Here is a 27,721-nt window from a genome sequence, read left to right on the forward strand (position 1 = left end):
GTCACGTAAGGGGAGACTTGGATTGTGGGACCAAGTTCCCATCATGCAACTTTCCCCATCCCATAATGCCACCTCTGTCCCATAACTGTCGCACCTATTTTGCAAATCCCATGAACCTGTGCCGGACTTGTCACTGTCCATCATCTCTGACCGAAGCATGGAGGCTGCACAGCTCTGTATTATTGTCACGAGCGCGGTGAGAACACGATGCGTGATCCTCTGGTATTTGCAGAGCCGCAAGAAGAGCAAAGGGGAAAATGGTGATTTCTGGGAGGGCAGACTGCTGTGTAACATAGCAAGAACCAATTCAATACCGCTGGTGGTATTCATGGAGCAGCTGCAAACAGTGGAGTGCCGCCTCTGGACCCAAGTAACGAGCACTTACTGGTGGGATCCCTTTGTAATAGAGGCTTAGGATGACGAGCAGTGGCTAAAGAACTTTCAGATATGAAAGGCCATATTCCTGGATCTGTGTGCCAAGCTCATCCCAGTCCCCTGGCGCAGAGACACCAGACTGAGAGCTGCACTGAGAATGGAGAAGCAAGCGGCGATCGCACTGTGGCAACTTGCAACACTGGACTGCTACAGGTCAACGGGAAAATCATTTTGAAGTTGGAAAATCTACAGTGGGGGCTGTTGTTATGCACGTGTGCAGGGCCATTAACTGTCTCCTGCTCTGCAGGACTGTGACTCTCAGCAATGTGCAGGACATCGTGGATTTGCAGCAATGGGGTTCCCAAACTGTGGTGGAATGATAGCCGGCACGCATATCCCTATTTTGGCATCAGCCCACTTTGCCAGAGAGTACATCAACAGAAAGGGCTATTTTTCTATCGTTATGCAAGTGCTGGTTGATCACTGGAAACACTTCACCGACATCAGTGTTGGCTGGTCAGGGAAGGTGCGTGACGCTTGCATCTTTAAGAACACAGAACTATTCAGAAAGCTAAAAGCAGGGATTTTCTTTCATGACCAGCAGATTACCATTGGCGATGTTGAAATGCCTATCATGATCCTGGAGGATCCAGCCTACCCCTTGCTCATGAAGCTGTACACTGGGCACCTTCACAGCACCAAGGGAAGATTCAACTGCCAGTGCAGGATGACAGCTGAATGTGCTTTTGGTAGGCTGAAGGGACGCTGGCGTTGTTTACTCACCAGATATTTTCTGTGAGGAAAAATATCCCAGTGGTTAGAGCTGCCTGCAGCGTCCCGCATAATATCTGTGACACAAAGGGGTAAAAGTTGCTGCTGGGGCAGAGGGTGCAGGTGGAGCAGCTGTCTGATGAGTTTGAACAACCACACACAAGGGCTATTAGAAGACCTCAATGTGGAGCCACCCAGCTCAGAGAGGCTTTGAAAGAGCACTTTATCAATGAGCCCCAGTAATGTGTCGTGGTGGACTGTGCTCTACTCAGCCCTGCAGTTTGGGGGCCTGTTAGGAATTGTGCGTTGCTTGGTACACATCTATGAACATAACATTGAATTTTGTGGTGCTTGCTGTACATTTATGAACATTACACTGTGTGTGTCACTGATCCAATGAGCTGTCACAGTGTATGATAACAGGTAAGCGGGTGCCCTCACTACCATCAGCCATTCCGCATCATACATTGGGATTAATAAAAATGAATTATTCTCCAAACAACAGAGTTTAATTGACTCACAGAAACACTTCAGCAGAAATTCTGTGCAAGTTAAAAGCAAATATATTAAAACCTTAATAAATTTATGGATCAGAGTTTAAAGAAGAGGAAGGAACATTCATGTTCACTTTAGTTAGTCATACATCAACCATGGCTCTCAAAGGTCAGTGTATGCGATACTGTGGTTGTCCTTAGTGTGGAGCGGTAGGAGAAGCCCCTGGTGCATCTCCCTCTCCTTTGCCTGCTGGGACTCCTGGATCTTCTCCTGTCTGTTCTTTCCCTCTCCATCCAGACTGTAATATTCACTCTCCAGGCCCTCTGCTCACAGTCTGATGCAGCACTGGCTTGCAGGATCTTGCCGAACATGTCATCCTGAGTCCTCTTCTTTCTCTGACTCAAGCGTTCCACAGGTGTGGAGGGGGAACCCCCGAAGGCCACAACGGCCGCAGCGGCAGATAGAACACACAAAGGTACCGCTGTCAGTACGTGAAACAGAAAGTGAAAGTTAAGTTTCTGAACTCCCTTCCCATGCTCCCCGGATGCTTTAAGCAAGACCTCCTGACTGACAGTCTGCTTCCAAGTGCTCGTGCACAGCACCAGGCACCGCACTTGAGGGAAATGAGGAGGGTATTGCTCGGTTGCATGAAACTATGAGTACAGGGCAATGGCGCTGAATACTGGCACCATTTTTCACAGGCTGGGGCGATCTGAGCTGATATCCCACTCCCGAGGGTGACAAAGGCACAGAGAGCACAGCTGCAGCTTGCATTCCCAAGGCCCATGTGCTGCAAGCGTGCGTACTGCAACGGTGCCTGCTGAAGTTATCACTGACTGGCGTAGGAAAGCACCCTACCGCAGAGGGGGAAATAAGGCTGTCGGCCCTAGAAACCTTTCCTCAAGATCTCTTGGGAGGATTCAAGACACATCCCTGTGTACAAACACACACTGCTACGCGTGACAATCCCGCTCCATCCACCCGTCTAACTCTAGAGGGGAATGAAAAGCAGATAACTACACTACCTCTTTGTTGTATCGCTACCTAGTCTAGCACGCGTACATTAAGGAAAAGTCGATAGCTTTGTCCTGCTAAGTTGGGGGCATCATCGCTGTAATGGGAAATAAATTTACTCTCTTACCTGAGGTTTCTTCCCTTGCATCACGCTTGACAGCTGGGACCGACTGGACTATGGTGAAGTCTCAAAAAGATCCTGGCTCTTGGCATAGCTGGGCCTCCCGGGCACATGTCCTTCATCCTCTTCATCCTCACTGTTCACGCCAGGGGCCTCTGTCTCGGGCTCCACGGCGGTACCCAGGGTGGTGCATGGGGAGGTCTCCGCCAAATATGGCATGCAGCTCTTTGTAAAAGCAGGTCTGCGGCTCGGCACTGGATTGACTGTCAGCCTCTCCGCCCTTCTGGTTTGCCTGCTGCAGTTCCTTTGCTTTCACGTGGCACAGCTGCTGATCCCTGTCGTACTCCGTCTCCTGCATCCCCCGTGCAATCTGCTCAGAGATCTTCACATTTCTATGGCTGGTCCTTAGCTGTGCCCGCACAGCCTCTTCTTCCCACAGGCCCAGGAGATCCAATATCTCCTGTCTACTCCAGGTGGGAGTGCGCCTGGATTGCGTAGCCAGCATGGTCAGCTGGGCCCTTGTGCATAACCATGGAAAGCTGCTAGGTGGACTTGCCAAGCGGGGCAATCAAGAAAAGGTATTTCAAAAATTCTTGGGGTTTTGGTGGGAGGAGGCTTCTGGTCTCTGTGACCCCCTGGGCAGTGGAATTAACAATTGTGACCAGAGTGATCAGTGTGTTGCATTGTGGGACAGCTGCGTGGGTCAACATATTTAACACAGTATCTGCAGCCGTGCTGCGTTGACTTCAGGACATTGACCATGATTCAACGCCGCTCGAGGAGGTGCTGTTACTATGTCGTATAATGGAGAGCTTACATCAGTGGGAGACAAATTTACGTGTAGACACATGCCCAGCAGGTCAGTGCATGGCAGCTTACATCAACCTACCTCTGTAGTGCAGACCAGGCGTAAGGGCCAGCCTTTTAAAGGTATTTAGGTGCTTAACTCCCATTGGTTTTTTTTTATAGGCATTGGGTGCCCAAATACCTATAAAAATCGGGCCCTAAAAGCTTTTTGCCAGAAAGAGCCAAACAACTTGGTTTTGTCAAAACTTCAGTTTCTCTCTTTAGGTGACTATTTCAATTGGGGACAGTGATATAGTGTCTCTGCATGTTTGCAAGGGAAAGGGGGGACAGTGTCTCTTACTATTAATTTCACTATCGTCTTTCTACCACACGGCCAAAAAAAAAAAAAAAGAAAAGAAAAAGTATTTTCAATCCAGCATCCTTCTGATTTAAATTATTTACTTACTTTAAATTGGGAAACCCAATATATACTGCAAATTCAAGTGACACTGTCAGGGGCCCAGCAACTAGCTACTGCAATGACTAATATTCTGGAAAAATGAGAGAGAAATCTATTAAGACAGGAAAAAATAAAGATAGCGAGACAAGTCAGATAAATAGAGGAGAAAAATGATAGATTTATAGCTAGATTAAGACATGCAGATAGATATAAACAGATTAGGAAAGAGAGATCCTGGTTACATGAGATTACACTCAAAATATCTAAAAATATAAATAATTTTAAAACTAATCTGAACGGAAATATGTTTTATGATCTGTCTTCAGCTATTCCAAATGTGATGGTGCCCAAATGCAGGGAAAAAAAACTATTTTAGCACTTAGAAATATTCAGGATGAAAATGTAACAGCAAAAATATATAAAGATGCAACCCAAGAAAATGTTTATCAATCACAATGACCTACCAAATCATCTGGCAAGAGGAGAAAAATCTAACAACTCTAGGGGACTGTTCCCCGGCACATGCCACTCTCAGAAATGCTGGATCTATCAGGTTCACTTGAGTTCAGAAGAGATTTACCTGCCGCAGTGACAAAGACAAAGTACTTTCCATTTTCCAGATTTGCAAGGAACGTCTAAGCATTTGGATTAGTAAGAGCAGGAAAGAACGTCCATAATTCTGTCTCTCAGCAAGAAATCGGGACCACTCCGAATTCTATTTCCTGTTTCTAAACAAGAGGTTGCAAATTGCTTCCTTTTCCGGAGTACAATTACCCTCTGAGCACACGCAGAGTGGACTCAGCCTCAAAGATCAGAGAGGCCAAACTGAGGCAACATTACACCTGGCATCACCGCCCGGTGGGAACATTGTTAGAGATGATCCAAATGAGAGGCGAACAGATTTGGGAAGTGACTTTTTCGCTTCGTTGCAAACAAATGCTACTATTTTGGAATGTCTCCATGCCAGCTGGCTACCCCTAAAGCATGCAAGAAAGAATCAAGCACCTGTATGGAAGAAGGCAGCATCTTCACCGATTCAGTCATTTCTGCTTCCAGAGGATTTGGGGGAGACTTATACAAATTCACGCTAAATTAAAATTCTGATTTCAAAGCTCTCCTTTTGTCTGACTCACAGCAAAGCTTCATCATAGATTCCAAGGCCAGAAGGGACCACTGCGTTCATCTAATCTGACCTCCTGTACAACACAGGCCAGAGAACTCCAGGAGCAGCTGGACTGTACATATTGTTCAGAATTCCCACTGATTTGCAAAGCATTAATACCTTTCAGTGTTGGTTTCCAGAATCGGTTTCAGCCAATCATTTTGTGAGTTGGCTACAGATGCTGTGCTACTAATTTCCACACCCTCGTGGAGAGAAAGATGAACTACAAGTTTAAGTAGGTTTCAGCCATGACTGGTTCAAACCTTTTCAGCTCAGAACATTACTAGAATGTCGGGTTCTAGGTGGTATGGGGAGTGATCTTCAAGGCTGAGATTTTCAAAAGTGACTAGTGATTTTGGATGCCTCAATTTTCGATTACCCAGCTTGAGATCCCTTAAAGGGGCTGGATTTTCCCTGGGCTGGGTGCTCAGCACTTTCTGAAACTGCCCCCTTTTAAGGTGTCTTGAGTTGAGCACCCCAAAAAATGAGGCACCCGGAATCACTAGTCAATTTTTAAAATATTGGCCTAACATCACTGCTTGCTACTTTGTTTATAGTAAGCTAAAGCCTGTTTCCTCACCAAACTATTTCTCCTCCTGTCATGTGCATGTGACTTTGTTATTGTAGGGTTTAGCTTGTTTCTAAAAAGCAGGCTTTTAAATAACAATGATTAGTATTATTTATACGACATTAGCACTTAGTGGTTCCAGCCAAGATGAGAACCGCACTGGGCTAAGGGCTATACTAACAGCGAGAGAGGCGTTCTCCCCAAAGAGCTGGTAATCTAAATAGACACGATAGACAAAGGGAGTATTATTGTACAGATGGGAGGAACTGAGACAAAGATTTTTGTTCTCAGTGTGTGCAACACCTAGCACAATGGGGACCTGATCACTGATTGAGACCTCTCGGCACTACCAAAATAGAAACACTGCTAATTAAAATCATCATAATTCAGGAGCAGAGTTTTCAAAGGCACCATAAACCCTGATCCTGCTCTCAATGAAGTCAGTGGCAAAACACCTGCGCACTCCAACGGTGCCGAGCCAGTCCCAATTCTCATTGAAACTCAAGGGGAGTCAGGCATCAACCTGCCATTTGTGTCTTTGAAAACTTCCCTCTGAGTGACATGCCAAGGTCACACAGGGTGCATGTATCAGAGCCCGGAGTTGAACCCAGAATCCCTCTTATGAGCACCCTTCCTCCCACTGCCTTGAATTTACCAACCCTCCATGACCAAATAATCTTCAACTACCCAAGAACGTCGTTTGCACCCAGGAATCAAAATCATGAAACAGAATTGTGGGTCAGTTCTGGTAGGGTTACACTACCTTGTTATTGTAGGACCAAGCATTATTTTTAGGGATGTATTACAACCATTTTTGTTAATGCAGGGCGCTCTTGTGCATTGTGCTCCTAGAACTGATTTGTTTGAACTTTTAAGTTGGTTCAATAAAATATATTACCTCACATACCCCTATGGATTTTTGCAGACGGAAGAAAAATGAACGTAAAATTCATTAGCCTTAAAGGTGTGTGTTTAAAGAGCAACTGACAGGTGAACATTTTATTTGGAGACCATTCTGCAGATCCCGGTCTCTTGTATAACATGAGAGCTGCCACACTGGGTCTGACCATTGGTCCAGCTAGCTCAGTATCCTGCCTCCAACAGTGGCCAGTACCAGAGCTTTAGAGGGAGTGTACAGACTAGGGGAAGTACGGAATGATCCACTCCCATTTCCACTCCCGGTTTCTGGTAACCATAGCTTTATGGTTACCTGGAGCATGGAGTTGTTTCCCTGGCCATCTTGGCTAATAGCCATTGACGGCCCTGTCCTCCATGAACTAATCTTGTTCTTTTTTTAACCCAATTATACTTTTGGCCTTCACAACATCCCCTGGCAATGAGTTCCACAGGTTAATTGTGCACTGTGTGAAAAAGTATTTTCTCTTATTTGTATTTAACCTGCTGCCTATTAATTTCACGAGGTGACTCCTAGCTCCTGTGTTATGTGAAGCAGTAAATAACATTTCCGTGTTCACTTTCTCCACATCATCCATGATTTTATAGACCACCATATCCCCCTTCCGTTGTCTCTTTCCTAAGCTGACCAGCCTGTATCTTTTTAGCGTCCCCTAGTATGGAACCCATTTCCTACCCTTGATCAGCTGTATCACCCTTCCTTGAACCTTTTCCACTTCCACTCTATCCTTTTAGAGATGGGGCAACCAGAACTGGATGCTGTATTCAAGGTGCGGGTTCACCATGGATTTATAGTGTGACATTAAGATATTTTCAGTCATATCTTCTCTCTCTTTCCTAATAGTTCCTACCATACAGTTGGCCTTTTTGACCACTGCTGCTCAATGAACAGAAGTTTTCAGAGAACTATCCACGCTGACTCCAAGATCTTTCTTGGGTGGTAACCGCTTATTTAGACCCACTGTTGTATATGGGTATATTTTCTTAGTTCTCTTGCTAGTACCTTGTTAGTGAAGAAATTCTCATGGGAAAAGGGTCTTAGTACTTTGAAAGCTTCTGTGTGAGATTTCAGTGCTGGGCAGTGAGCAGAAATGTGGGTATTGTATTTGTTTATGGCCTTATAACTTCCATGATAACCAAATGTCCCAAACCCTCCAGGAGATTCTCTCTTCAGATGGCGGGAGCAGCAACAGAAAAGGGTATGTGCTCCAAAGGGAGAGATTCCCTGCAAAGATCCTTAAGAATAAAACAAGTTAGACCTACATTTTCAAAAAGTGTCCCGTACTACCGGAAGCTCAACTTGAGACCCCTGGAGCAAACCTCCACTTCCACTGCCTTAGCTAGAGTTGCATTTCCTCAGTACCTGGGGATACCAAAACTTGAGGAAGCCCAAAACCAGCAGCCGCGGGGGGAAATCCTACGACCATTTGAGCTTTGGCCTCTCTGCTGAGACAGCAACCAAGTAGGTCAGACTAGACAATCCTCCTGGTCCTTTCTGGCCTTAAAACCGCTGCAAAATCTAGAACGGCGCGAATGCACGTAATCACAGACGCACACACTGCCTTACCAGCGCTGCTGCTGAGTGCTGCGTGGCTGCAGGGTAAGATTCTGATGGGCTGGAGCACTTGTTCCACATGGGTTCCCTGGGCCAAACCTTCTGCTCCATTGAGCTCACGTTACACCAGCTGCGACTCTGGTCCCCCCATGTGAGGAAAGTACTCAAAGACCATCCCAACCAGGACTCCCCTCCCCTACAGGAGCAAGCTGGAGGATGGGTCCAAAGAGCCCAGGAGGAGAACAGGGGATTGGCTTCTGTGGGGTGTCCTATAAAATAATCAGATCTGGGCACATCAGTCAATTTTACCAGTTAGTGTTGTTTAAAACAATTAGGATTTGAGGGCATTCAGCAGCACCTCGTCAGATCAGACCCTAATATCCCTAGATGCTTCATTCCCCTTGGTACGGTTCAGTTATTCCAGACTTGAGCTTTCCAGGCAGTATTCAGGGCGGAGCCAGGGACTTTGTCCTTCCACTACAGAGGCCTGATCAGTGGCTTGTAAACCACACCGCCCCCTCCCCAACCTCGTTCCTGGAACAAACAGCAACCAGGCTGTGATGGGGGCCAGAGTCCTGGCTGGCTTTTTTTTTTTTTTTTAAGTTTGCAAGCTGCTGCTAATGTGATTTGCTCTTTTGGTTACTCTGTTGAGTATAAATGCAGCTGGCCTTCTTTTCTCTGAAACGTGATTGTCCTGGCTCTGACCATGCTCAGAGGGAGTGCTGGGCTATTTGAATGATAAAGAACCAATACAGAGATAATTAAAAATAGATATTTCAGCCTGGGCCATCACAGTTACTATTACATGGTGGGGAACAGGCAACCAGTCTGCATCTGTGGAAGAAGAGCTAGTTAGCAGATGCTTCAGTGGGGCTTGTTTTCTGTCCAGCAGTGCTGAGCAATTGACACAGATTTAGGGCCTGATTCTTTATTCTGCACCTTCTGCAGTCAATTTACCTCCCGTGCCACATGGGGATCAGAAGAGAACTGTTTTACACCCTCCTTGCCCTGGTGTAAATGACTGTCCACAACGCAGGGCAATGACAATTCAAGCCCTTTGTATTATCTCATGGGGTGATCTCATGCCACACGGTAACAGATAACAGGCAAGCACCACGTACTAACAGTATTTCACTACCTCCTCCTCCCCCATTAAACTGGGGCATCCCTTAACGCAAGGGGAGGCAGCAGCTGCCTGTCTGCACACCTGCTTGTCTTGCCATCCCACAGAAGCTCCAAAGAGACCCCTGGAGCAGGATACCCATTTGGCTTAAGGAGGGTGTGATGTTGCACTCCATCATGTTTTATGGAAATATGCTTATGAGTGTGAATATGATGTAACTGGAATATGCTTTATGCAAAAGGTCTCTTGTAAGGCATCATTACAAAGCTTATAATCTACTGAGTGTGTTCATGCTATTTGTATGAAGGTATCATCCTTTTATCTGAAGCTAGAAATATAAAGTATGACTCTGAGGTCCTATTGTAATTATGCAAAGTGTTGGCCATTAATGGTGGTTTAGAATCTTAATGGCTCCCATTGCATAGGACAATTGGTTGTAAATGGTTTGTTTACCTGCAAGCCTTCCTGTGTACATGTTGGCCAGAATAAGGTCTTTCAGTGACATGTGATCATGTCACTTGAACTGGAATCCATCTTAAACCTGGTACTTTCCCATTTAGAAGGAGGGGTGGGGACCCAGAGAGACAAAAGATTTCCGCCTTGTGCCAAAGCTATAAAAGGGGGTGGAGCAGGACAAGGGGGGTTCCAGTCATGAGAAAACCCCAGCTTTTCACCTAAGATGCCTGCTGGAACTAACAAGGACTGTACCGGGGGAAAGGATTGGGCCCAGACTAGGAAGAAGTCCAGTCTGTGAAAGAAGCTTATTGGAACATTTCTGAGGGTGAGATTTACCTGTAATCAGTTTCTTAACATATTAGGCTTAGAATTGCGTGTTTTGTTTTATTTTGCTTGGTAACTTACTTTGTTCTGTCTGTTATTACTTAGAACCAGTTAAATCCTACTTTTTATACTTAATAAAATCACTTTTGTTTATTGATAAACCCAGAGTAAGGGATTAATACCTGGGGGAGCAAACAGCTGGGCATATCTCTCTATCAGTGTTAGAGAGGGTGGACAATTTATGAGTTTACCCTGTATAAGCTTTATACACATTAAAACGGATTTATTTGGGGTTTGGATCCCATTGGGAGCTGGGTGTCTGGGTGTTGGAGATAGGTGACTTACTGAGTGGTTTTCAGTTAAGTCTGCAGTTTTGGGGGCGTGATCTAGACCCTGGGTCTGTGTTGCAGCAGGCTGGCGTGTCTGGCTCAACAAGGCCGGGTTCTGGAGTCCCAAAGTGGCAGGGAAAACGGGCTCAGAGGTAAATCCAGCACATCAGGAGACAATCCCAAGGGGGTCTCTGTGACCGAACCTGTCACAGAGGGCACCAGAGCTCACCTATGCTGGCCATTAATTACCTTGTCTTCCCAGCCCTTCTCCTGAAGCGAGGGAGAGAGAGCCCTCTGCTCGGTGGCTTGGGAAAGGCTTCGATGGAGGATCTTGGTGCAGTGGGTAAGGTGGTGCATTTGGTTAATACCTGGGGTACACACACCTACAGCACTGTGAGAGGCCCCTTGGAAATACATTACATTCAGCTGGGTGCAAACTGAGGCTCGGTCTACTAGAACTACAGTCAAGCGGGATAAACCCATCAAGGCCCCTGTAGGGATGCATCAGAGCTCTCTTCGTGGCCGCTGGGAGGCTGCATGCTTGGCTCTCTCCTAAACAGGCAAGGGCATGAACCGTGGACTGACCCCCCCCCCCCCCCCCATGCCCCCAATACACTGGCCAGCCATGCTATGCTGGCTTGGAAGGGAGTGCATCCACTGAAGAGCTGCAGGAAGTCACTTCAGCAGGGAAGGAAGCAGGGAGAAAACTTAGAGCTTCATAGCGTTGAAGGCCAGAAGGACCAACCAGATCATCTGGTCTGACCACCTGTGTAGCACAGGCCGCTCTAAGTCCTGCTCCCTCTCCACGTCTCCCCCAGGGGTGGCCCAGCCCCACACGCCTGTAACACAGTGTGTTCAGCAACAGCTTGCTTTAGCCTACATCAATAATGACTCCCCTTTACTATCTTAGACAGCCCCAGCCTGCTGGTGTCAACCACTGAACTATCAGAAAAGGAAAGCAAGTACCAATGGGGTTAGGATCAGAGTCTCTTCAATGGTCCTCCAATAAACAACCCAAGAGGCTCTTGCCCAGGTCTCCATCCTCTTTGGTGCCTCTACTGTAATCTCCACTGTTCCACCTTTGATGCCAGCCACAGTGCCTCAAGTCCATGCAAAAAGTAACAGGTCAGGACAATCTTCCTGGCTCACGACTCCAACCACATCATCCCCTTCTTGGCATCCCTCCACTGACTCCCTCTCTGCCACCACCTCCCAACATAAATCTTGGCCTTTGCCTTTAAAGCCTTTTGCCATTCAGCCCTGCCCTGTCCATCAGATCTACTAGCTTACAATACGGCTACCTAGCTCCTCCCATCGCTCGCTCGCAAAGTGCTTCACAACAGAGGCCAGTATGCTTATCCTCATTCTACAGAGGGAGAATCAGAGGCACAGAGACAGGGCCGTCCTTACCCATACGCAAAGTATGCAGCTGCGTGGGGCACCAGCCCCTGCTCCAGCTCTTCCCCCACTCCCCTGAGGAGTGCAGCTGGGCTGGGCATGCACTCACCAGCGGCAGGAAGTGCAGCGACCCGGCCCCAGCCGTGCTGCCGGCAGTGCTGGGGGGTGGTTCCCCCCTGCCCCCCAAGCCAGCCCCACCCCACCCCCCAGGAGGCCTGCATAGGGCCCCAGAATTGCTAGGGACGGCCCTGCACAGAGGGGGTTGCCCCAGGGCAGTGACGGAGCTGGGAACAGAATCCAGGCGTCCTGAGTTCCAGTCCAGCGTGCTATCCACACTGCCTCCCCCGCATCCAAAATCACCACCACCAGAGCCGTTTTCAGACAGAGCCCTTGGCATTCCGTGTGAAATGACATGATCAATTTCAGACCCACACATCTGTCTGAAAACAGTTCCCCTGTTACTGTAACACGCACGGTCCCTGTTAACTGAAGGAGATCAGAGGGCTAGGAAAAATATTTCTCGCTAATCTTTTCAGTCTGTTTCCTTTACACACTGGACAGCACTTAGGGTACAGGCAGTTTCACTGTTCTCCCTGTATGATCAGTTTCCCTCTGCAGTTTGCTGGGTCTTTCACACAGCAAAGGAGAAGAGAAAACCATTTTAGGAAGTCCTCAGAAACTGGGAGGGGGGACTCCAGGCCACGGCCAGAACCTGAAACCTGTCCCAGTGTGGTGGCGAGATGGGGATGTACTGTAAAACTGAGAACCTGGTCATTAATGATCCCATGGTGCCGTTCTACAAGGCTAGGAGTTAGGAATCCTGGCCAAAAACCAACTTTGGTCATTAGACTCTGCCTTGCTGAAAACTTCCCCTGCAATTTCAATCATGGGAAAACAGATCTCCACCCATGTGGTGTCAAGGTCCAGGTAAAAGGAGAAAGGCCAAAGACAGCAAAGCAGGAGAGATTCTGCTTTCACACAGACATGCAGAGAGAAGAGAACAGCTAGGATATAAACAGAGGAAACCAGAGGAAGGAAAGGGATAATGCCAAATTCTCCAGTCAGTCAAAACTATCCACACTGAGCGCAGCTCCCTGGCTCTCCAGAGCCCCCCGAGACACCAGGGAGGGCGGGCTGAGTCACTGACTGGTTAGGGAGTGGGGGCTAGGAGTCAGAACTATTGGTTAACTTCACATCTTCCCCACTAACTTGCTGGGTGACCTTGGGCAAATCATGTCCCTTCCCCATGCCTCAGTTTCCTCACCTTTAAAAAGGAAACAATAGTTCAGGTGGGTTGTGAGGCTCAACTCATTAATGTCTGTAAAGTGGATGGATGGTGCCCCGTCCCTGCTCTGGCCACTGCCCCGCACCTAGCCAAAAACCAATAAAACCTTGTGCCACATCTCGCCCTGGGCTAACGAGCTGTGTTGTACCAATATTCCTCGGGGTTTTCTAGCCATATCAATTCACAGCAGGAGTGGGTGGCTGTGAGCACTATCAAGGTACAATGAGGATTCTTCCCTCTGCTTCCTCCGGGTGCTGTTGCCGGGAATCCAGGCACAGATGTCATGATGTTGGAGAGAATTACATGCGATGAGTTGTGCCTCGGTTTCCCCTCCCATCTTTTGCCCGTCTTGTCTAATTAGACTGCAAGCTCTTTGCGGCAAGTGCTGTCTCTTCCCATGCATAGGCACAGCACCCAGAGCAAGGGAGTCCTGATCTTGCGACCTCTAGGCGCTGCTGTCATATGAACTCTGAAAACCCTGTGAAGTCCGTACAATGGAGCGGCACGTCCGACGCTGCATCGGAAATCTCGGTAGAGAGACGACAGCGTGAAACGGCCGTGTATGTTTAACTGCAGCAACCTAGGACTGAAAGGGAGAGCTCCTGGATCAGAGAGTCCAGTCCTGGTTATCATAAACTCTCTGCTCACCCCTAGCGGTTTCACCTCCAGTTTAGTGACAATGGCTGGAGAAGTCTATATTGCCACTGTCCCCGTGGACAGAGGACATCACTCTCCAGGACAGACAATCCCCAGCACCGATTCCCCCTCAAAAGCATACAAGGAGCTCAGTTTTATGAGGGTCTCAAGGCATGCTACCACTGCATCCCACCCCCCGGGGGAGCGCTCAGCAAAGCATTCCCCAACCTCAGCGCCAGCAGGACACAAGTAATAAAACATGGAGGAGTTCTTAAGGCAGCATTTTAACCCTGAAAGATCAGACCCTGCTTTATAACCTCACGCCTGCCCTGAACTGGCCTGCAACAGTCATCGCAAACTAAACAGCCCTGCAGCCCCCCAGATGCTACGGGATTTGCATAGGCTGGCTGAGTGCTGTGCATTTTTATGAGCTCTGTGGAGAGCCGATTAGCAGAGAGAGGCACCCTGGCACACAAACCCCCCTGCCCGCCCCAACCCTCCCTACCCCACCTGCTCCCCTCCAGCTCCCACGCTCGCTGCTATTCAGCCAGCTGGCCTGCCTTGCCCCCTTCATGCTGGCTGCACTTGTCTGCGATTGTCTTGGCTGGATGCTGCCAAGGGAGATGGGCTGCCTTGCACTGTCGCTGAGCCCTTAAACCACCCCGGAGCCTGAGCGGAGGCTGGCTTGGGGCTGAAGGGGCAGGATGGCGGCTCGCTCAGGGCTGGATTCTGATCTCAGACTGGTGTAACTCTGGTGGAACTGCACGGATTCCAACAGTGGCGACGCCGGATTGACAATGGGGTAACTGAGACCCGAATCCAGGTCCGAAGGCATTTAAAACACTCCCCAGTCAGGCAACAGCTCAGTGCAACGGGAGGATGACAAACCATAAGCATTTGGAATTCTCTGTGCGTTGCTCTTTTCCAGATTCTCAGCCCCTCCACCTGGGGCTGTGAAAGGGACCACAATGCACTGGGGCAGAGGTGTCTGTGCACTGCTCTCTTCCCCTGGATGAAAAGTTGGTCCTGCCTTCCAGTACACCCTTCACAGGAGTGACCCAGAGGCCCACTGGTGGCTCACAAGTCTGCGTCAGCAACTCTTGTCAGGCCCCGACATACTCATTACATCTAACACACTGGGGTTATCCTGATTATCCAGAAAGTGTCCTGCAAGGTATCAAATGAAAGCCGGCGATGCACCAAGTCAACAGGGCTTTTGTAAAGGGAAATCACACCTCACCAACCTATTGGAATTGTTTGAGGGTATCAATAAGCATGTGGACAACGGTGAGCCAGTGGATATAGTGGACTTGGACTTTCAGAAAACCTTTGACAAAATCCCACACCAAAGGCTCTTAAGTAAAGCAAAGCAAATCTTCTCCTGGTTTAGTAATGGTTTAAAACACAGGAAGCAAAGGGGTAGGAATAAATGGTCAGTTTTCCCAATGGAAAGTGGTAAATGGCAGGATCTAGACTGGGACCTGTGCTATTCAACATATTCATAGAAGATCTGGAAAAGGGGGTAAACAGTGAGACGGCAAAGTTTGCAGAGGATATAAAATTACTCAGGGTAGGTAAGTCCAAAGCAGACTGCGAAGAGCTACAAAAGGATCTCAAACAACTGGGCAACAAAATGGCAGATGAAATTCAATGTTGATAAGCGCAAAGTAACGCACACTGGAATACATAATCCCAACTATACGTAGAAAACGATGGGGTCTAAATTAGCTGTTACCGCTTAAGAAAGATCTTGGAGTCATTGTGGATAGTTCTCTGAAAACATCCACTCAATGTGCAGCTGCAGTCAAATAAGTTAACAGAAGTTTAGGAACCATTAGGAAAGGGATAGATAAGAAGACAGAAAATATCACAAGGCCACTATATAAATCCATGGTATGCCCACATCTTGAATATAGTGTCACATTCTGGTCACTCTATTTCAAAAAAGATATATTAGAATTGGAAAAAGTACAGAGAAGGAAAAAATGGTTAGGAGTATAGAACAACTTCCATACAAGAAGAAATTTAAAATACTGGTTTCAGAGTAACAGCTGTGTTAGTCTGTATTAGAAAAAAGAAAAGGAGTACTTGTGGCACCTTAGAGACTAACCAATTTATCTGAGCATAAGCTTTCGTGAGCTACAGCTCACTTCATCAGATGCATACTGTGGAAAGTGTAGAAGATCTTTTTATACACACAAAGCATGAAAAAATACCTCCCCCCACCCCACTCGCCTGCTGGTAATAGCTTATCTAAAGTGATCACTTTATTTTTTCATGCTTTGTGTGTATAAAAAGATCTTCTACACTTTCCACAGTATGCATCCGATGAAGTGAGCTGTAGCTCACGAAAGCTTATGCTCAGATAAATTGGTTAGTCTCTAAGGTGCCACAAATACTCCTTTATTTAAAAGATTGGGATTGTTCATCTTAGAGAAGAGATGACTAATGGGGGAAATGATAGCGATCTATAACGTCATGAATGGTGTGGGGAAAGTAAATAGCAAGTGTTATTTACCTCTTCACATACCACAAGAGCTAGGGGTCATTTGATTAAACTAATAGGTAGCAGAATTAAAACAAGCAAAGGAAGTACTTCATACTACACACAGTCAACCTGTGGAACTCATTGTCACAGAGTTAAAAAAAAGAACTAGATTAGTTCATGGGAGGATAGGTCCGTCTATGGCTATTAGCCAAGATGGTCAGGGATGCAACTCCATGCTCTGGACATCCCTAAACCTCTGACTTCCAGAAGCTGGGAGTGGACAACGGGAATGGATCACTTGATAAATTGCCTTGATCTGTTCATTACCTCTGAAGCACCTGGCATTAGCTGCTGTCAGAAGACAGGATACTGGGCTAGATGGACCATGGGTCTCACGCAGTATGGCTGTTATGTTCTTACTGGTCACTGATATCAGTGTGAAATGTCTGTATTAACTAGGGTGACCAGATGTCCCGATTTTTATAGGGACAGTCCCGATTTTGGGGTCTTTTTCTTATATAGGCTCCTATTACCCCCCATCCCCGTCCTGATTTTTCACACTTGCTGTCTGGTCACCCTAGTATTAACACTGTATGAGGAATCATATTTACTCACTGATATTATGTTTTAAAGTTTGTAACCTAACACAGGGAGAAACAGGCTTTCTTCCCGACAGGAGGGAAAGGAATTATCGCCCTTCCTCTAATGTAAATTAAGCATTGTGAAATCAACACAAAGGACGTCCAATTTGTATGCAAGTCAACAGGAAAAGCCAGGTCATGAAGTCAGCCTAGGAAGACACCAGAGGCTAAAGCCACAGGAGGTTGTCTTGGCTCTAGGGTCCAAACAGTGAGTTTTGGGGAAATATAAGGTGAAGCAAAACGACACTGTGCTAATCACTGAGGAGGTGAAAGGGACAGTATTACGCATCCATGAAACCTAGATCCTGGCTGAAAGGTCACGTTAGGTAAGAAAACTGCTTTAGACAGAAGATCGTAGCCTGATAAAGGTGAATTTTAGTCACTGGACAGCATGTTATACTTTTGTTTTATTTGTAACCATTTCGGTTTGCTTCGTATCACTGACAAGATCTCTCTCTACTAATAAACTTCTTTGTTTTGCCCTAAGCCAATCCCAGTGCTGTAATATCGAAGTAAAGAGTGCGTCCTCAGCTGAGCCAACAGGCTCGTGTGCACACCGCCACTTTGGAGACAGCCGACTTGGTAACTTCTGGGGGTGTCCTGGGACAGGGGCTATGGGCTATAGAGAAACTGGACGGGGTTCAGGACATGAAGTACACCAAGTGTTACCTGCCAGGCTGGCGGGGTCCTGAGGCGCTGGCTACCACAATGGAGCGTCAGGGAGCCGACACACAGTTTAGCATCAGCAAACCTCTCTCTCACTGAGGCAGAGGGGCAACAAGATAACTTACGGTTCTGGAGCCTCCCAAAAAGCATCACAGCACGTTACTCTCGTAGGAGCAGCCCCCAGAAGAGCTAAGCCCCGATTCTCCACTGCTCTGCACTTGGGGTCGTCGTTATACCAGGGCAAAATGGGTGCAAAATGCTGCCACACCAGAACGGTCAAGCAGACCAAAAGCTCTAATGCTATTAGAGAGGCAGCGTGGCCTAACCGATTCAGGAGACCCAGGTTCCCGTTCCTAGCTCTCTCACTGGAATGCAAGTCACTTCCGAGCTCCCTTCCTCAGTTTCCCTGTAACATGCTGTTGGGGACACCCAGACCTGGGAGCCACTGTGTTTCTTTCCTCCCCACCTCAGCGAAAGTGAGCTTTGCTGGAGATTGGACTGTGTCAGCTGCCAGCCTGTCTGCCTCACCAGCAAACTCCTCAAGGCTCTCCCAGCCCAGCAGGTGACAATCAGTAAACTCCAGCCCCCGAGCTCCTTAGGGAAGTTTCTCTGCAATGCACAGCCCCTACCGCTGTACATTCAGAGGAGATATTAAGTTCGCTGTTCTTTACGGTAACTGGGGTAAACACACCCTTCCCTTCAAACACAGCCGGGAGGTGGTTTAGAGCCAAAATAAAGTAAGTGTATTACCAAAAAGGGCATAGGTTAAGTGATACCAGGTAGAAAGGGGTTACAGACAAACAGAAGTAAAAATACATTTTCTAATGACTGAGAACTTAAGAAGCTACAGCCTTTGCACAAGGTAGTTTCCTCACCAATTTTCCTAGCCCAGCAATGGCTGGCTTGCTTTCAGCCAGGATCCCTGCAGAGGCCAAGGAGTTGGTTTTCCTTGTCTCGTCAGGTGCAGGATAAAGCAAAGTCTTTCTGTGTGCCCTTATACCTCAAAGTCTGCCTTGGTTTCAAGGGCTACCTTGCTCCCTTGGGGTTCAGTCTCCTCCAGGGGGTGACTCCAACTGATTACAGCTTTCCAATGCAATGCTTCCTGATGCAACTGTACCGTGTAAAATGTTCTCTCCCTGCAACCTCAGATACAAATGAATAGCCCATTGAATCTGGCCACACCTGGTTTGAGGTGTTGGTCTCTTTCCTTTGTCATGAGGAAACCTGTTTATCAACTCCACCTGACATGCCTGGTTTAAACACCTTTTAATCCCAGACATCAAAGCATAACTTCAGTGAGTATCCATAATTCCACACACAGCATTGTCACCTATATCTCACAATGATATTTCTGACCAGTACATAAGAGCGGCCATACTGGGTCAGACCAAAGGTCCATCTAGCCCAGTGTCCTGTCTTCCAACAGTGGCCAGTGCCAGGTGCCCCAGAGGGAATGAACAGAACAGGGAATCATTGAGTGATCCATCCCATCGCCCATTCCCAGCTTCTGGCAAACAGAGGCTCGGGACACCATCGCTGCCAATAGCCATTCATGGACCTGTCCTCCGTGAACTTATCTAGTTCTTTTTTGAACCCCGTTATAGTCTTGATCTGTAAACAGCATGCTGTTCATTTTAAAAGGATATCTCAAAAGCAGCGATACTCAGACCGAGGCTTGCAAGCTGCAAGTGGCTCTTTAATGGGTCTCTTGTGGCTCTTTGCAGAACACATTAAAACACTGTGTAATTTAATTATTAACCAATCTAAGTTATTAGCCAACTGTAGTTGATAAAATAATAATACCTGATCAGACATTTTGCTGTGAGAATGTATAAAAATAGTAAATGAAACCATGAATTCACATGACTCTGGCTCTTCTGGGTCATGCTGATTGCTAATTTGGCTCCTGAACCACTGAGGTCTGAGTAACACTGCTCAAAAGGCATATTTTGTACAGGTGGTACAGTAGTGTGCAGCATTTGAACATGGGGGCTATGGTTGCATTCTCCCCATCTGTAAAATGGGGCAAACAATACTGACCCCCCCCCCCGCAAAGCACTTGGAGATCTACTGTTATTACAGAGCTCACAGATCCCCCTGTAGCTCCAGAGCAGCAGATCAGGGGTTCTAGCCCAAAGTAAACAGGGCAAAGGGCTGGAGGGAAAAGAGCTGACAGAAGAACCCACGGACTGGCTAGTATACATAAGCCACAGCTTTGGATCTTGGCAGCACCCATGAGCATAAGCCATGTGGTCAGGGTATGGGAGGGCAAGTAATTACATACATTATCATTATTTCTCCAGCTAAGTCAATTTGTTAACCAGGGTGGGCCTCTGCAGCTCAGTCGGAGACCACAGTAACTTGTACACCTGCCACCTTCAACTGGATCTGCTCCTGCTTCACGGCTATGTGAATAGTGCTGCTGGGACTGGTGGAGACAGGGCTTGGTTAGAATGAACACTGGGGGCAGGAGAGGTGTAATAGAGGCTGCCGGACATAGGCAGACCCTGTGGTTCTCTCTGCCTCTCTAGCTCTCCAGCCTGCGCTGCCTAGGGTCACCATGCAGGATCTCCCTAATTCATGGGAGGGATGCTCCAGTCGTATGAAAACAGAGGCTGCTGTACTTTAAAGCAGTGGTTTTCAAACTTTTTTTCTGGTGACTGAGTTGAAGAAAATTGTTGATGCCCATGACTCAACGGAGCTGGGGATGAGGGGTTTGGGGTGCCCAAGGGGCTCAGGGCTGGGGCAGAGGGTTGGGGTGTGGGCTGCGGCCGGGAATGAGGGGTGAGGGCTGCGGGAGGGGGCTCAGGGCTGGGGCAGGGGATTGAGGTGCGGGAGGGGGTCAGGGCTCTGGGCTGGGGGTGGGGATGAGGGGCTTGGGGTGCAGGAAGGGGCTCCAGGTTTGAGGGGGCTAGGGTGCGGGGTTGGGGTGTGGGCTTACCTCAGGTGGCTCCCGGTCAGGGGCGCAGTGGGGTGCAGAGGCAGGCTTCCTGCCTGTCCTGGCACCACAGACTGCGCTGTGCCCTGGAAGTGGCCAGCAGCAGGTCTGGCTCCTAGGCGGAGACACACAAGCGACTCCAGGCAGCTCTCACCCGCAGGCACCTCCCCGCCAGCTCCCGTTGGCCAGGAACCGGCCAATGGGCATGCAGAGCCGGTGCTCGGGGCGGGGGGAAGAAGCACGCGGAGCCTCGTGACCCCCCTGCCTAGGAGCCAGACCTGCTGCTGACTGCTTCCAGGGTACAGCACGGTGTCGGAAAAAGGTAGGGACTAGCCTGCCTTAGCCGGGCAGTGCTGCTGATGGGACTTTTAATGGCCCGGTGAGCGGTGCTGACCAGAGCCACCGTGACCCAGTGCCTTACATTCCACAACCCAATACTGGGTCGTGACCCACAGTTTGAAAACCACTGCTTTAAAGGAATAGTCAATGGGGTTTCCCAGCACTGGGGAGAAAAGGGGACATCACCATGACTGGGAAGCAACTAGAGGATCAACTGATCTCAGAGGACTGCAGACGTTTGGAAGATTTAGGGCCAGGGGAGACAATCAGCATCTTTTCTTGGACTTCCATGGGGTTTGGATCAGCCCTTTAGAGAGCTGGTTATCCAAGGTGGAACAGCCGGTACCATTAACTGAACCCTGTTCAGACTGTGATCTCACAGAGAACTTGCTGGGCCAGGAGAATTAATGGACCTCTTCTGGGGATTCTAGGGAGATTGGACGGCTTAGGACGTTTGCTAATCAGGGAAGAAAGTGGGCATTCCTGATCCAAAGTCCATGGAAATCAGATTCCCATTAACGTCAACGGGCTTTGGATAAAACTCAGCACGAGCTTGCCAACCTCAGAGAGCCTAGAGAACTCACTCTCCAAGCAGGGAACTTGCAGTCTGGTTAACAGCACTTTCTTTGGGGCTTTAGTGAGCAGAGAAGGCTCCTTAGTTAGGCAGGGGTTTGCCGTTGGGTTGTTTTTTCTTTCCCACTCCTCCCCAGCCCTAATTTTTATTCCCATCATGTCTAACTGGCCCCATGCCAAGGAAAGGAGAAAGCAAATCTCAGCTGGGCTGCAGGCGTCCAGACAGAGATCAATAAGTGACACACAGAGGAGTTTGATTTTATTAGTCTAACAGCAGAGACACCTAATAAAGTACCAAGACCCGACTCCTACTTAATTGCTTTTTCTTTCTTTCTTTTCCTGCCCAAAATAAGCCAAATCTTTCCTGGCACTGGAGGCAAAACTCAAACACGATGAAAGTTTCAACCAACTCCACAAATGCTGGGAGTTTCTTTGTATTTCTTTGGTGTCATTTGGTACAATCACCGCTTTAAATTTACAAGCCAATAAATAAATAGATGATTGCTCATAAAAGCTCAGTTTTTGTTTGGCCAGAAGCCAGCTCCCAATCAAACATGGGGTCTCCTTTTTGTGGCCCCTCTGTTGTTTCCAATACACCCCAAATTCTTTCCTTAGCTTTTCTATGCGAGCACAACGTTGGTGAAAACACCCCGCCTATTTAAAGCCTCAGGGGGTAGGCGGAGCCTATCAGACATGAAGGCCCACCCTCTCCAGTGAGGGAGGGGACCACAGGACTCCAATTTAACTGCGGACAGGGGACATAAAATTAAAAAACAAGGATGGGGCCTGAAGATGTATGAGCAGGAGTGTTGTAAGCAAGACACAAGAAGAAATTCTTCCGCTCTACTCTGCGCTGATTAAGCCTCAAATGGAGTAGTGTGTCCAGTTCTGGGCGCCACGTTTCAGCAAAGATGTGGACAAATTGGGGAGAGTCCAGAGAAGAGCAACAAAAATGATTAAAGGTCTAGAAAACATGACCTATGAGGGAAGATTGAAAAAATTGGATTAGTTTAGTCTGGAAAAGAGAAGACTGAGAGGGGACATGATAACAGTTTTCAAGTACATAAAAGGTTGTTTCAAGGAGGAGAGAGAAGAATTGTTCTTCTTAACCTCTGAGGAAAGGACAAGAAGCAATGGGTTTAAATTGCAGCAAGGGAGGTTTAGGTTGGACATTAGGAAAAACTTCCTGTCAGGGTGGTTCAGCACTGGAATAAATTGTCTAGGGAGGTTGTGGAATCTCCATCATTGGAGATTTTTAAGAGCAGGTTAGACAAACACCTGTCAGGGATGGTCTAGCTAATACTTAGTCCTGTCATGAGTGCAGGGGACTGGACTATATGACCTCTCGAGGTCCCTTCCAGTCCTTGGATTCTATGATGATCCAGGGTCAAAGCAAGGGATCCAGAGAGGGACACCACGCAGAGATTCTTCCAACTGCACCCACTGCCCTGAGGAGTTAGTGTACATCCCCCAAAGGAACTCTGCCTGGACTTCTGAATGGACAAGGGCCAGAAAAAGGCCCCGAAAATGCAGAGAACCCACCTCTCCCTAGCCAGCCTCCTTCCTCCTGGACTGAGGGACAGGCTGGAGAATGAGCATCGCGGTTTGTCCACAGAGCAGGTACAACAAGGACAGCTTTCCCAAACGTGCCCCTGATCCCGAGGGATCCCCCTTGTAGGGTGACGAAAGCGTTCAGGTAGCACTGTTTCAAAGGCCCAGACAGGGCCTGACCCGAAGGCCACGGTAGTCTGTCAATCGATTTCAACGAGATTTAACTGAAATCTTTACAGGGACATGGTCCAGTGATTTATACCCTAAAATGTAGGTTTCTCTGCCGCAGGAAAGAGTCACAAAAATGCACAGCCCCAGAACTTTCAAAAAGATCCTCTAATTCTAGGGGCCTCCGTTTCTGGGTGCTCCATTTGAAACACCTCAAAGGGGCCTGATTTCAGAGCGACTGCGCACCCACGTCTCTAAGTGACATCCGTCTCTACTGCAGCCAGGTGTGAGGCTCCTCTCCCGGGGAGACGGATTCATGCTACTAGGATTGTGTGCTAAAAACAGCAGTGTGGGCGGCAGCTCTACCTCGCAATCCCCTGGATCTGAGCAAGGTGGCAAAAGCCTGAGCCTCTCCAGGAGCCCCACTAGCTAGTGCAAGTCTGTCAGTCCAGGCCTGGAGGCTGGCTCCCAGCTGCAATGTAGACATACCCTACGGGAGCTGCAAAACCTCGGTCCTTCTGAAAATCAGCCCCTAAGGCCTGGTGGGAATTGGCGTAGTTCCCAGTAGTGCTGTATCGATTTACATCAGCTGAGAAGCTAACGTATGTCCCTAAAATCTGACACTCAAAACAGAGGCACCAAATATTAGAGGCTGTTTTTGAAAATTTGGCCCCTCTCCGAATAGAATTGTTTTGTGATTTCTTTATTCTCCGTTTCTACAAAACCAGGCATTTTCGTTGGGATGAAATTTAAACATTCCTGGCAGCGTTAGAAACCCCAACACCGCAGCTTGACACCAGTGAAGGAGATCCATACAGTAAAACTGCCTATCAACAGAGGCATGGCGATGGCTCAAATTCCGCCACCCATAAGGACAGAAGAACAAAAATGCAAAAAGAAATGGGAGAAAAATTAAAGTTGAAATGTAAGCACATTGAGGCAGGGACTGGCAGTTGTTATAAGTTTGTACAGTACCAGGCACAGCAGGGCCTGAATGGGCATTACCCCAATATACATGTTAGAATACAATAATAAAATGAGTTGAAAAATTCTTTCAGTTTTCATAATCTGAGGTATTATAATTAACATAAATAGAGATTTCCTTTTAAAGATATAATTTGATTTTAGTAGTATATCATGAGGAATATATGCATGTAGAATCATAGGTTAGAAGGGATCGCAAGGGTCATCTAGTCTAACCCCCCGCCAAGATGCAGCATTTGTTGCATCTGTCCATGGTTCTCAACCTATTTACCGTTGTGGGCTGCATCCAATACTACCTATATGGCCCTGAGGATGTCACATGGGCCGCAGCTGTGTGCTGATTGGGCCACAAGTGGCCCACGGGCTGAGAACCACTGAACCATTCAAGATAGATGGCACATCTCTCTCTCTCATACCTATTCTGCTACTGATGTAATCTTTAACACTGTGCTCACACACGCACTTCCCCCTCCTCCCCTCCCCCCACAGTTCAATTTTTTTTGCAGTTCACCTTAAAATAATTGCAATGGATTCCAGCATATCCCACAAATCCTGATTGGGAAAACAATCCCCGATCATCACTTCCCAGCTTTATTTTGTCCAGGATACTTACAAAGATGCTCGACTCCTTGTATATTTCCTCCTGTATTGCAAACCCGTTCACTTTTCGCATCAGAGTGAAATTCATCCTTTGTGCAGAGCATCAACACAAGACCCTACGTACCACTCCAATCCAATTAATCCTCAAAGGAGTGGTGCAAAGGGCCTCAAGTGGGCTCTCTGTATAGGGGTGAACACACACACACACCCACCCCTTCTGCAGTCTTTATTTAGCTCAAACTCCCCCCACAGCCTAGCAGATCCCGAATCAGGCCCTTGTAAGCCATGGAGAAGCAGCTTCACTTACCCACGCAGTCGCAAGTGGGGAATTCCGCTTGAGCCCGCTTGGCTGGGGTGTCCAATAAACTTTTCGTTGGCGTATCCAGGTATTTCAAAGGAGATTCCAAAAATCCACTGAGGGTTGGCGTGAACGGCACGTCGTTCTTGGTCGGGGTCCCATCCAGGTAAGCGGCATCCGCGTTTTGGTTTTCCTCGGAGTAAAAGCAGGTGGTTGATACCACGGTGATAGCACCAGAAGATTCGATTTTAATCTGCTTGGGGGACCTAGCTGCAAAGGGGTTCTCAAAATGCTGCCCCATCCCGGGCGACAGCGAAAAGCCTTTGGATCCCACTTCAGGAGCTTCGGCCAGGGGTGGCACTCCATCTTCGGCAGCCGGCACTTGGAGGGTTGAATCTGAGACCCCTGGCAGTTCTGGAGAGTGGCTCAGAGAAGACGACTGGTGGGAGAGAGGCTGGGAGGGCGGACCATCAGCGAGCGGAGCCGGGAGGTCAGAATTCTGCAGGCTGAAATTTTCCCCAAACTCCGCCTCGAACTGCCGGATCAGCTCCTCCAGCTTGTCATCCACCATGAGTGAGTTCTGGGCCGGCAGCGGGTCTGGCAGGTTTAAGGGCTTGTGGGGAGCTTGGTCCTGCCCGTCACCGGAGGGAACAGCAGAGCAGCAGGGCGCATAGCTGGAGACGGGAGTGCCGGGCGGGGCAGGGCGGCACGCAAAGTTCTGGTGAAGGTGATGCTGGAGGTTTTCCTCTGGGCTCCCTTGGCTGAGAGCGCCCGTTTCCTGAGTGTTGGGAGCCTGGCTTCTGTCGTCCAGCTGCTTTTGCAGCTGAGACCGTGCAGCGGAGCTGGGTGTGAATAGTGCAAGAGGCGGGGGCTTGACAGGGGTGCCGGGGAGAGGCTGCTCAGTCTGCATCTCTTCCGTTGGGAGCTGAGTGGCGGCAGCTGAGTGAAATCCTTCCAAGCTAATTTGCCTCAGGGGCAGGAACAGTGGTTGCGAATCCTTCTGCTTGGACTTCTTGATCTGGACTTGCTTCCGGAGTGGCTTGACTTGGGAGGGTTTGTCGGGCTGAATTTTCTTCTTCTTCTCTTTGGCCTGCTTTTCAGATGGCTTTGGAAGCAGGGCCTGAGAGCCGGGAGCCCACCAGTTGGGCAGCTGGTCCTGTGGGCCCGGCTGGGCCAGGTTCTGGTCCAGGAAGAGATTGCGCTTATGATGGAGGTGCTGCTGCAGCACCATTTGGGTCTTCTTATGGAAGTCCGTTTCTTGCAGCAGCTGTGACAAGTGCTGGCTGGGGGCCAGCTTGGGATGACCACCCCCGGCTTCCTTCTTCAGAGCCGGGACCAGCGGCTCTTGCTTCGGCTTGACGGCTTTGACCTTGTTGGGCATTGCTTCAGGCCTCTTAAACACTGACTTGATGTAATCATTGGCGCTGCCCAGCAGCTGCTCCAGCTCAGCCATCGGGTCGCTCACCAAGGAGGCGGGCAGGTCGGAGTTCAGCATCCACAAGTTGTTTTTCGGCTTGGGTTCTTCATCCCACGGCTCAGAAAATTCCAGTTTCTGGGGGGTGGAGGTGAAATTGGGGAAGAGGCCTGCAGGCTCCCGGGGGGTGCTGGGTTCGAGGATATACTGGGGGTCCGCCGGCTGCCAAGAGGACTGCCTCAGGGCCCGAGACGTCTGGAGCACACTGTGTCCACTGTAGGGTTGTGCGTTCTGACTCTGGTACTGCTCGTTGCTGGATGAGGGTAGCACCGGGGGTTCGTCTGGGCTGAAGGGGGATGAACAGACCAGCTGCTCCTTGGAGGCGAACGACACAGATGGCAGGGGGCTGCCAGGAGTGGCTGGAGTCACCCTGGCCGGCGGCGGGAGAGCGGATGACAGCTGGGTGAGGGCTTCTATGGCGATGGCTGTCTGGAGGCTAATGTTCTTCTCCTTGGCAATGTTCAGTGCACTTTGGGAAAAGGGGAGGCCATCTGAAGGGCATGGCTTAAGCGTCTCCACCACGGCAGGCACCTGATTGGGAGTAGCACCTTTGTCTAAGGGCTGGTGGTGGGCGTCGCTGAGATGTTGGGATGGGCAGGTCTGCCCCTCCCCAAGGGCCGACTTGATCTTCTGCTCCAGCCACTCCAGGTAGTCGGGACACTCGGGGCCGTCACAGTTGCAGTTGGGGGGCTTCATGCCATGCTTGGCCAGGGTGAGGGCAGCCTTCAGGGCGTTCAGATCCTCGCCTCCGGGGACGCTGTCGGGCTGGGGGAGCCCTGGGTTGCCCGCCCCTCCCCGACTCATCTCCAAGTTGAATTTCTCATACAGCTGCGTGCTCAGCAGCGACGGGGACCCGGCAGCCGGCATTCCGTAGGAAGACATGGCCTCGGCCACAGCGGAGAAGGCCACCAGGTTCCGAGCGTCCTCCAGGTTCGCATCGTTGGCGGCGTCCCCCCGGCCCGGGGCCGGAGCGCTCTCCCATTTGGCTTTCTCGCTGGAGTGCCGGGTGACAGGCTGGCTGGCAAGCCAGTCGTCCGTTTCCATTAGCAGGGCACTTCTCCCAGCCTGCTGGCTCCCCCCATTCACCAGGCTGGGCCCGCTTCCTTCGTTCAACCTTCTTTCTTCAACATAGTTAATTGGCCCTTCTTCCATTTGGCCTGTTTTGGGTCCATCAACTGGGTTGCCCTCCGAACCTGTCTGAGAGAATGGAGAAAAGCAGAGGGTAAAT

At 49.0% G+C, this 27,721-nt stretch overlaps 1 protein-coding gene across 7 annotated transcripts in view; it reads right to left on the reverse strand.

The window, feature by feature from the left end:
- Positions 1–27,721, reverse strand: part of TET3 (tet methylcytosine dioxygenase 3) — a 176,208-nt gene that overhangs the window by 39,852 nt on the left and 108,635 nt on the right. For all 7 annotated transcript variants that reach the window (XM_048829214.2, XM_075123489.1, XM_075123490.1 and 4 more), the window contains one exon: positions 25,029–27,690. In XM_048829214.2, the coding sequence (XP_048685171.2) occupies positions 25,029–27,690 (2,662 nt within the window). The remainder of the gene's footprint in view (positions 1–25,028; positions 27,691–27,721) is intronic.

The sequence above is a fragment of the Caretta caretta genome, chromosome 26 (genome assembly GCF_965140235.1).
Source record: "Caretta caretta isolate rCarCar2 chromosome 26, rCarCar1.hap1, whole genome shotgun sequence".
NCBI lineage: Eukaryota > Metazoa > Chordata > Testudines > Cheloniidae > Caretta > Caretta caretta.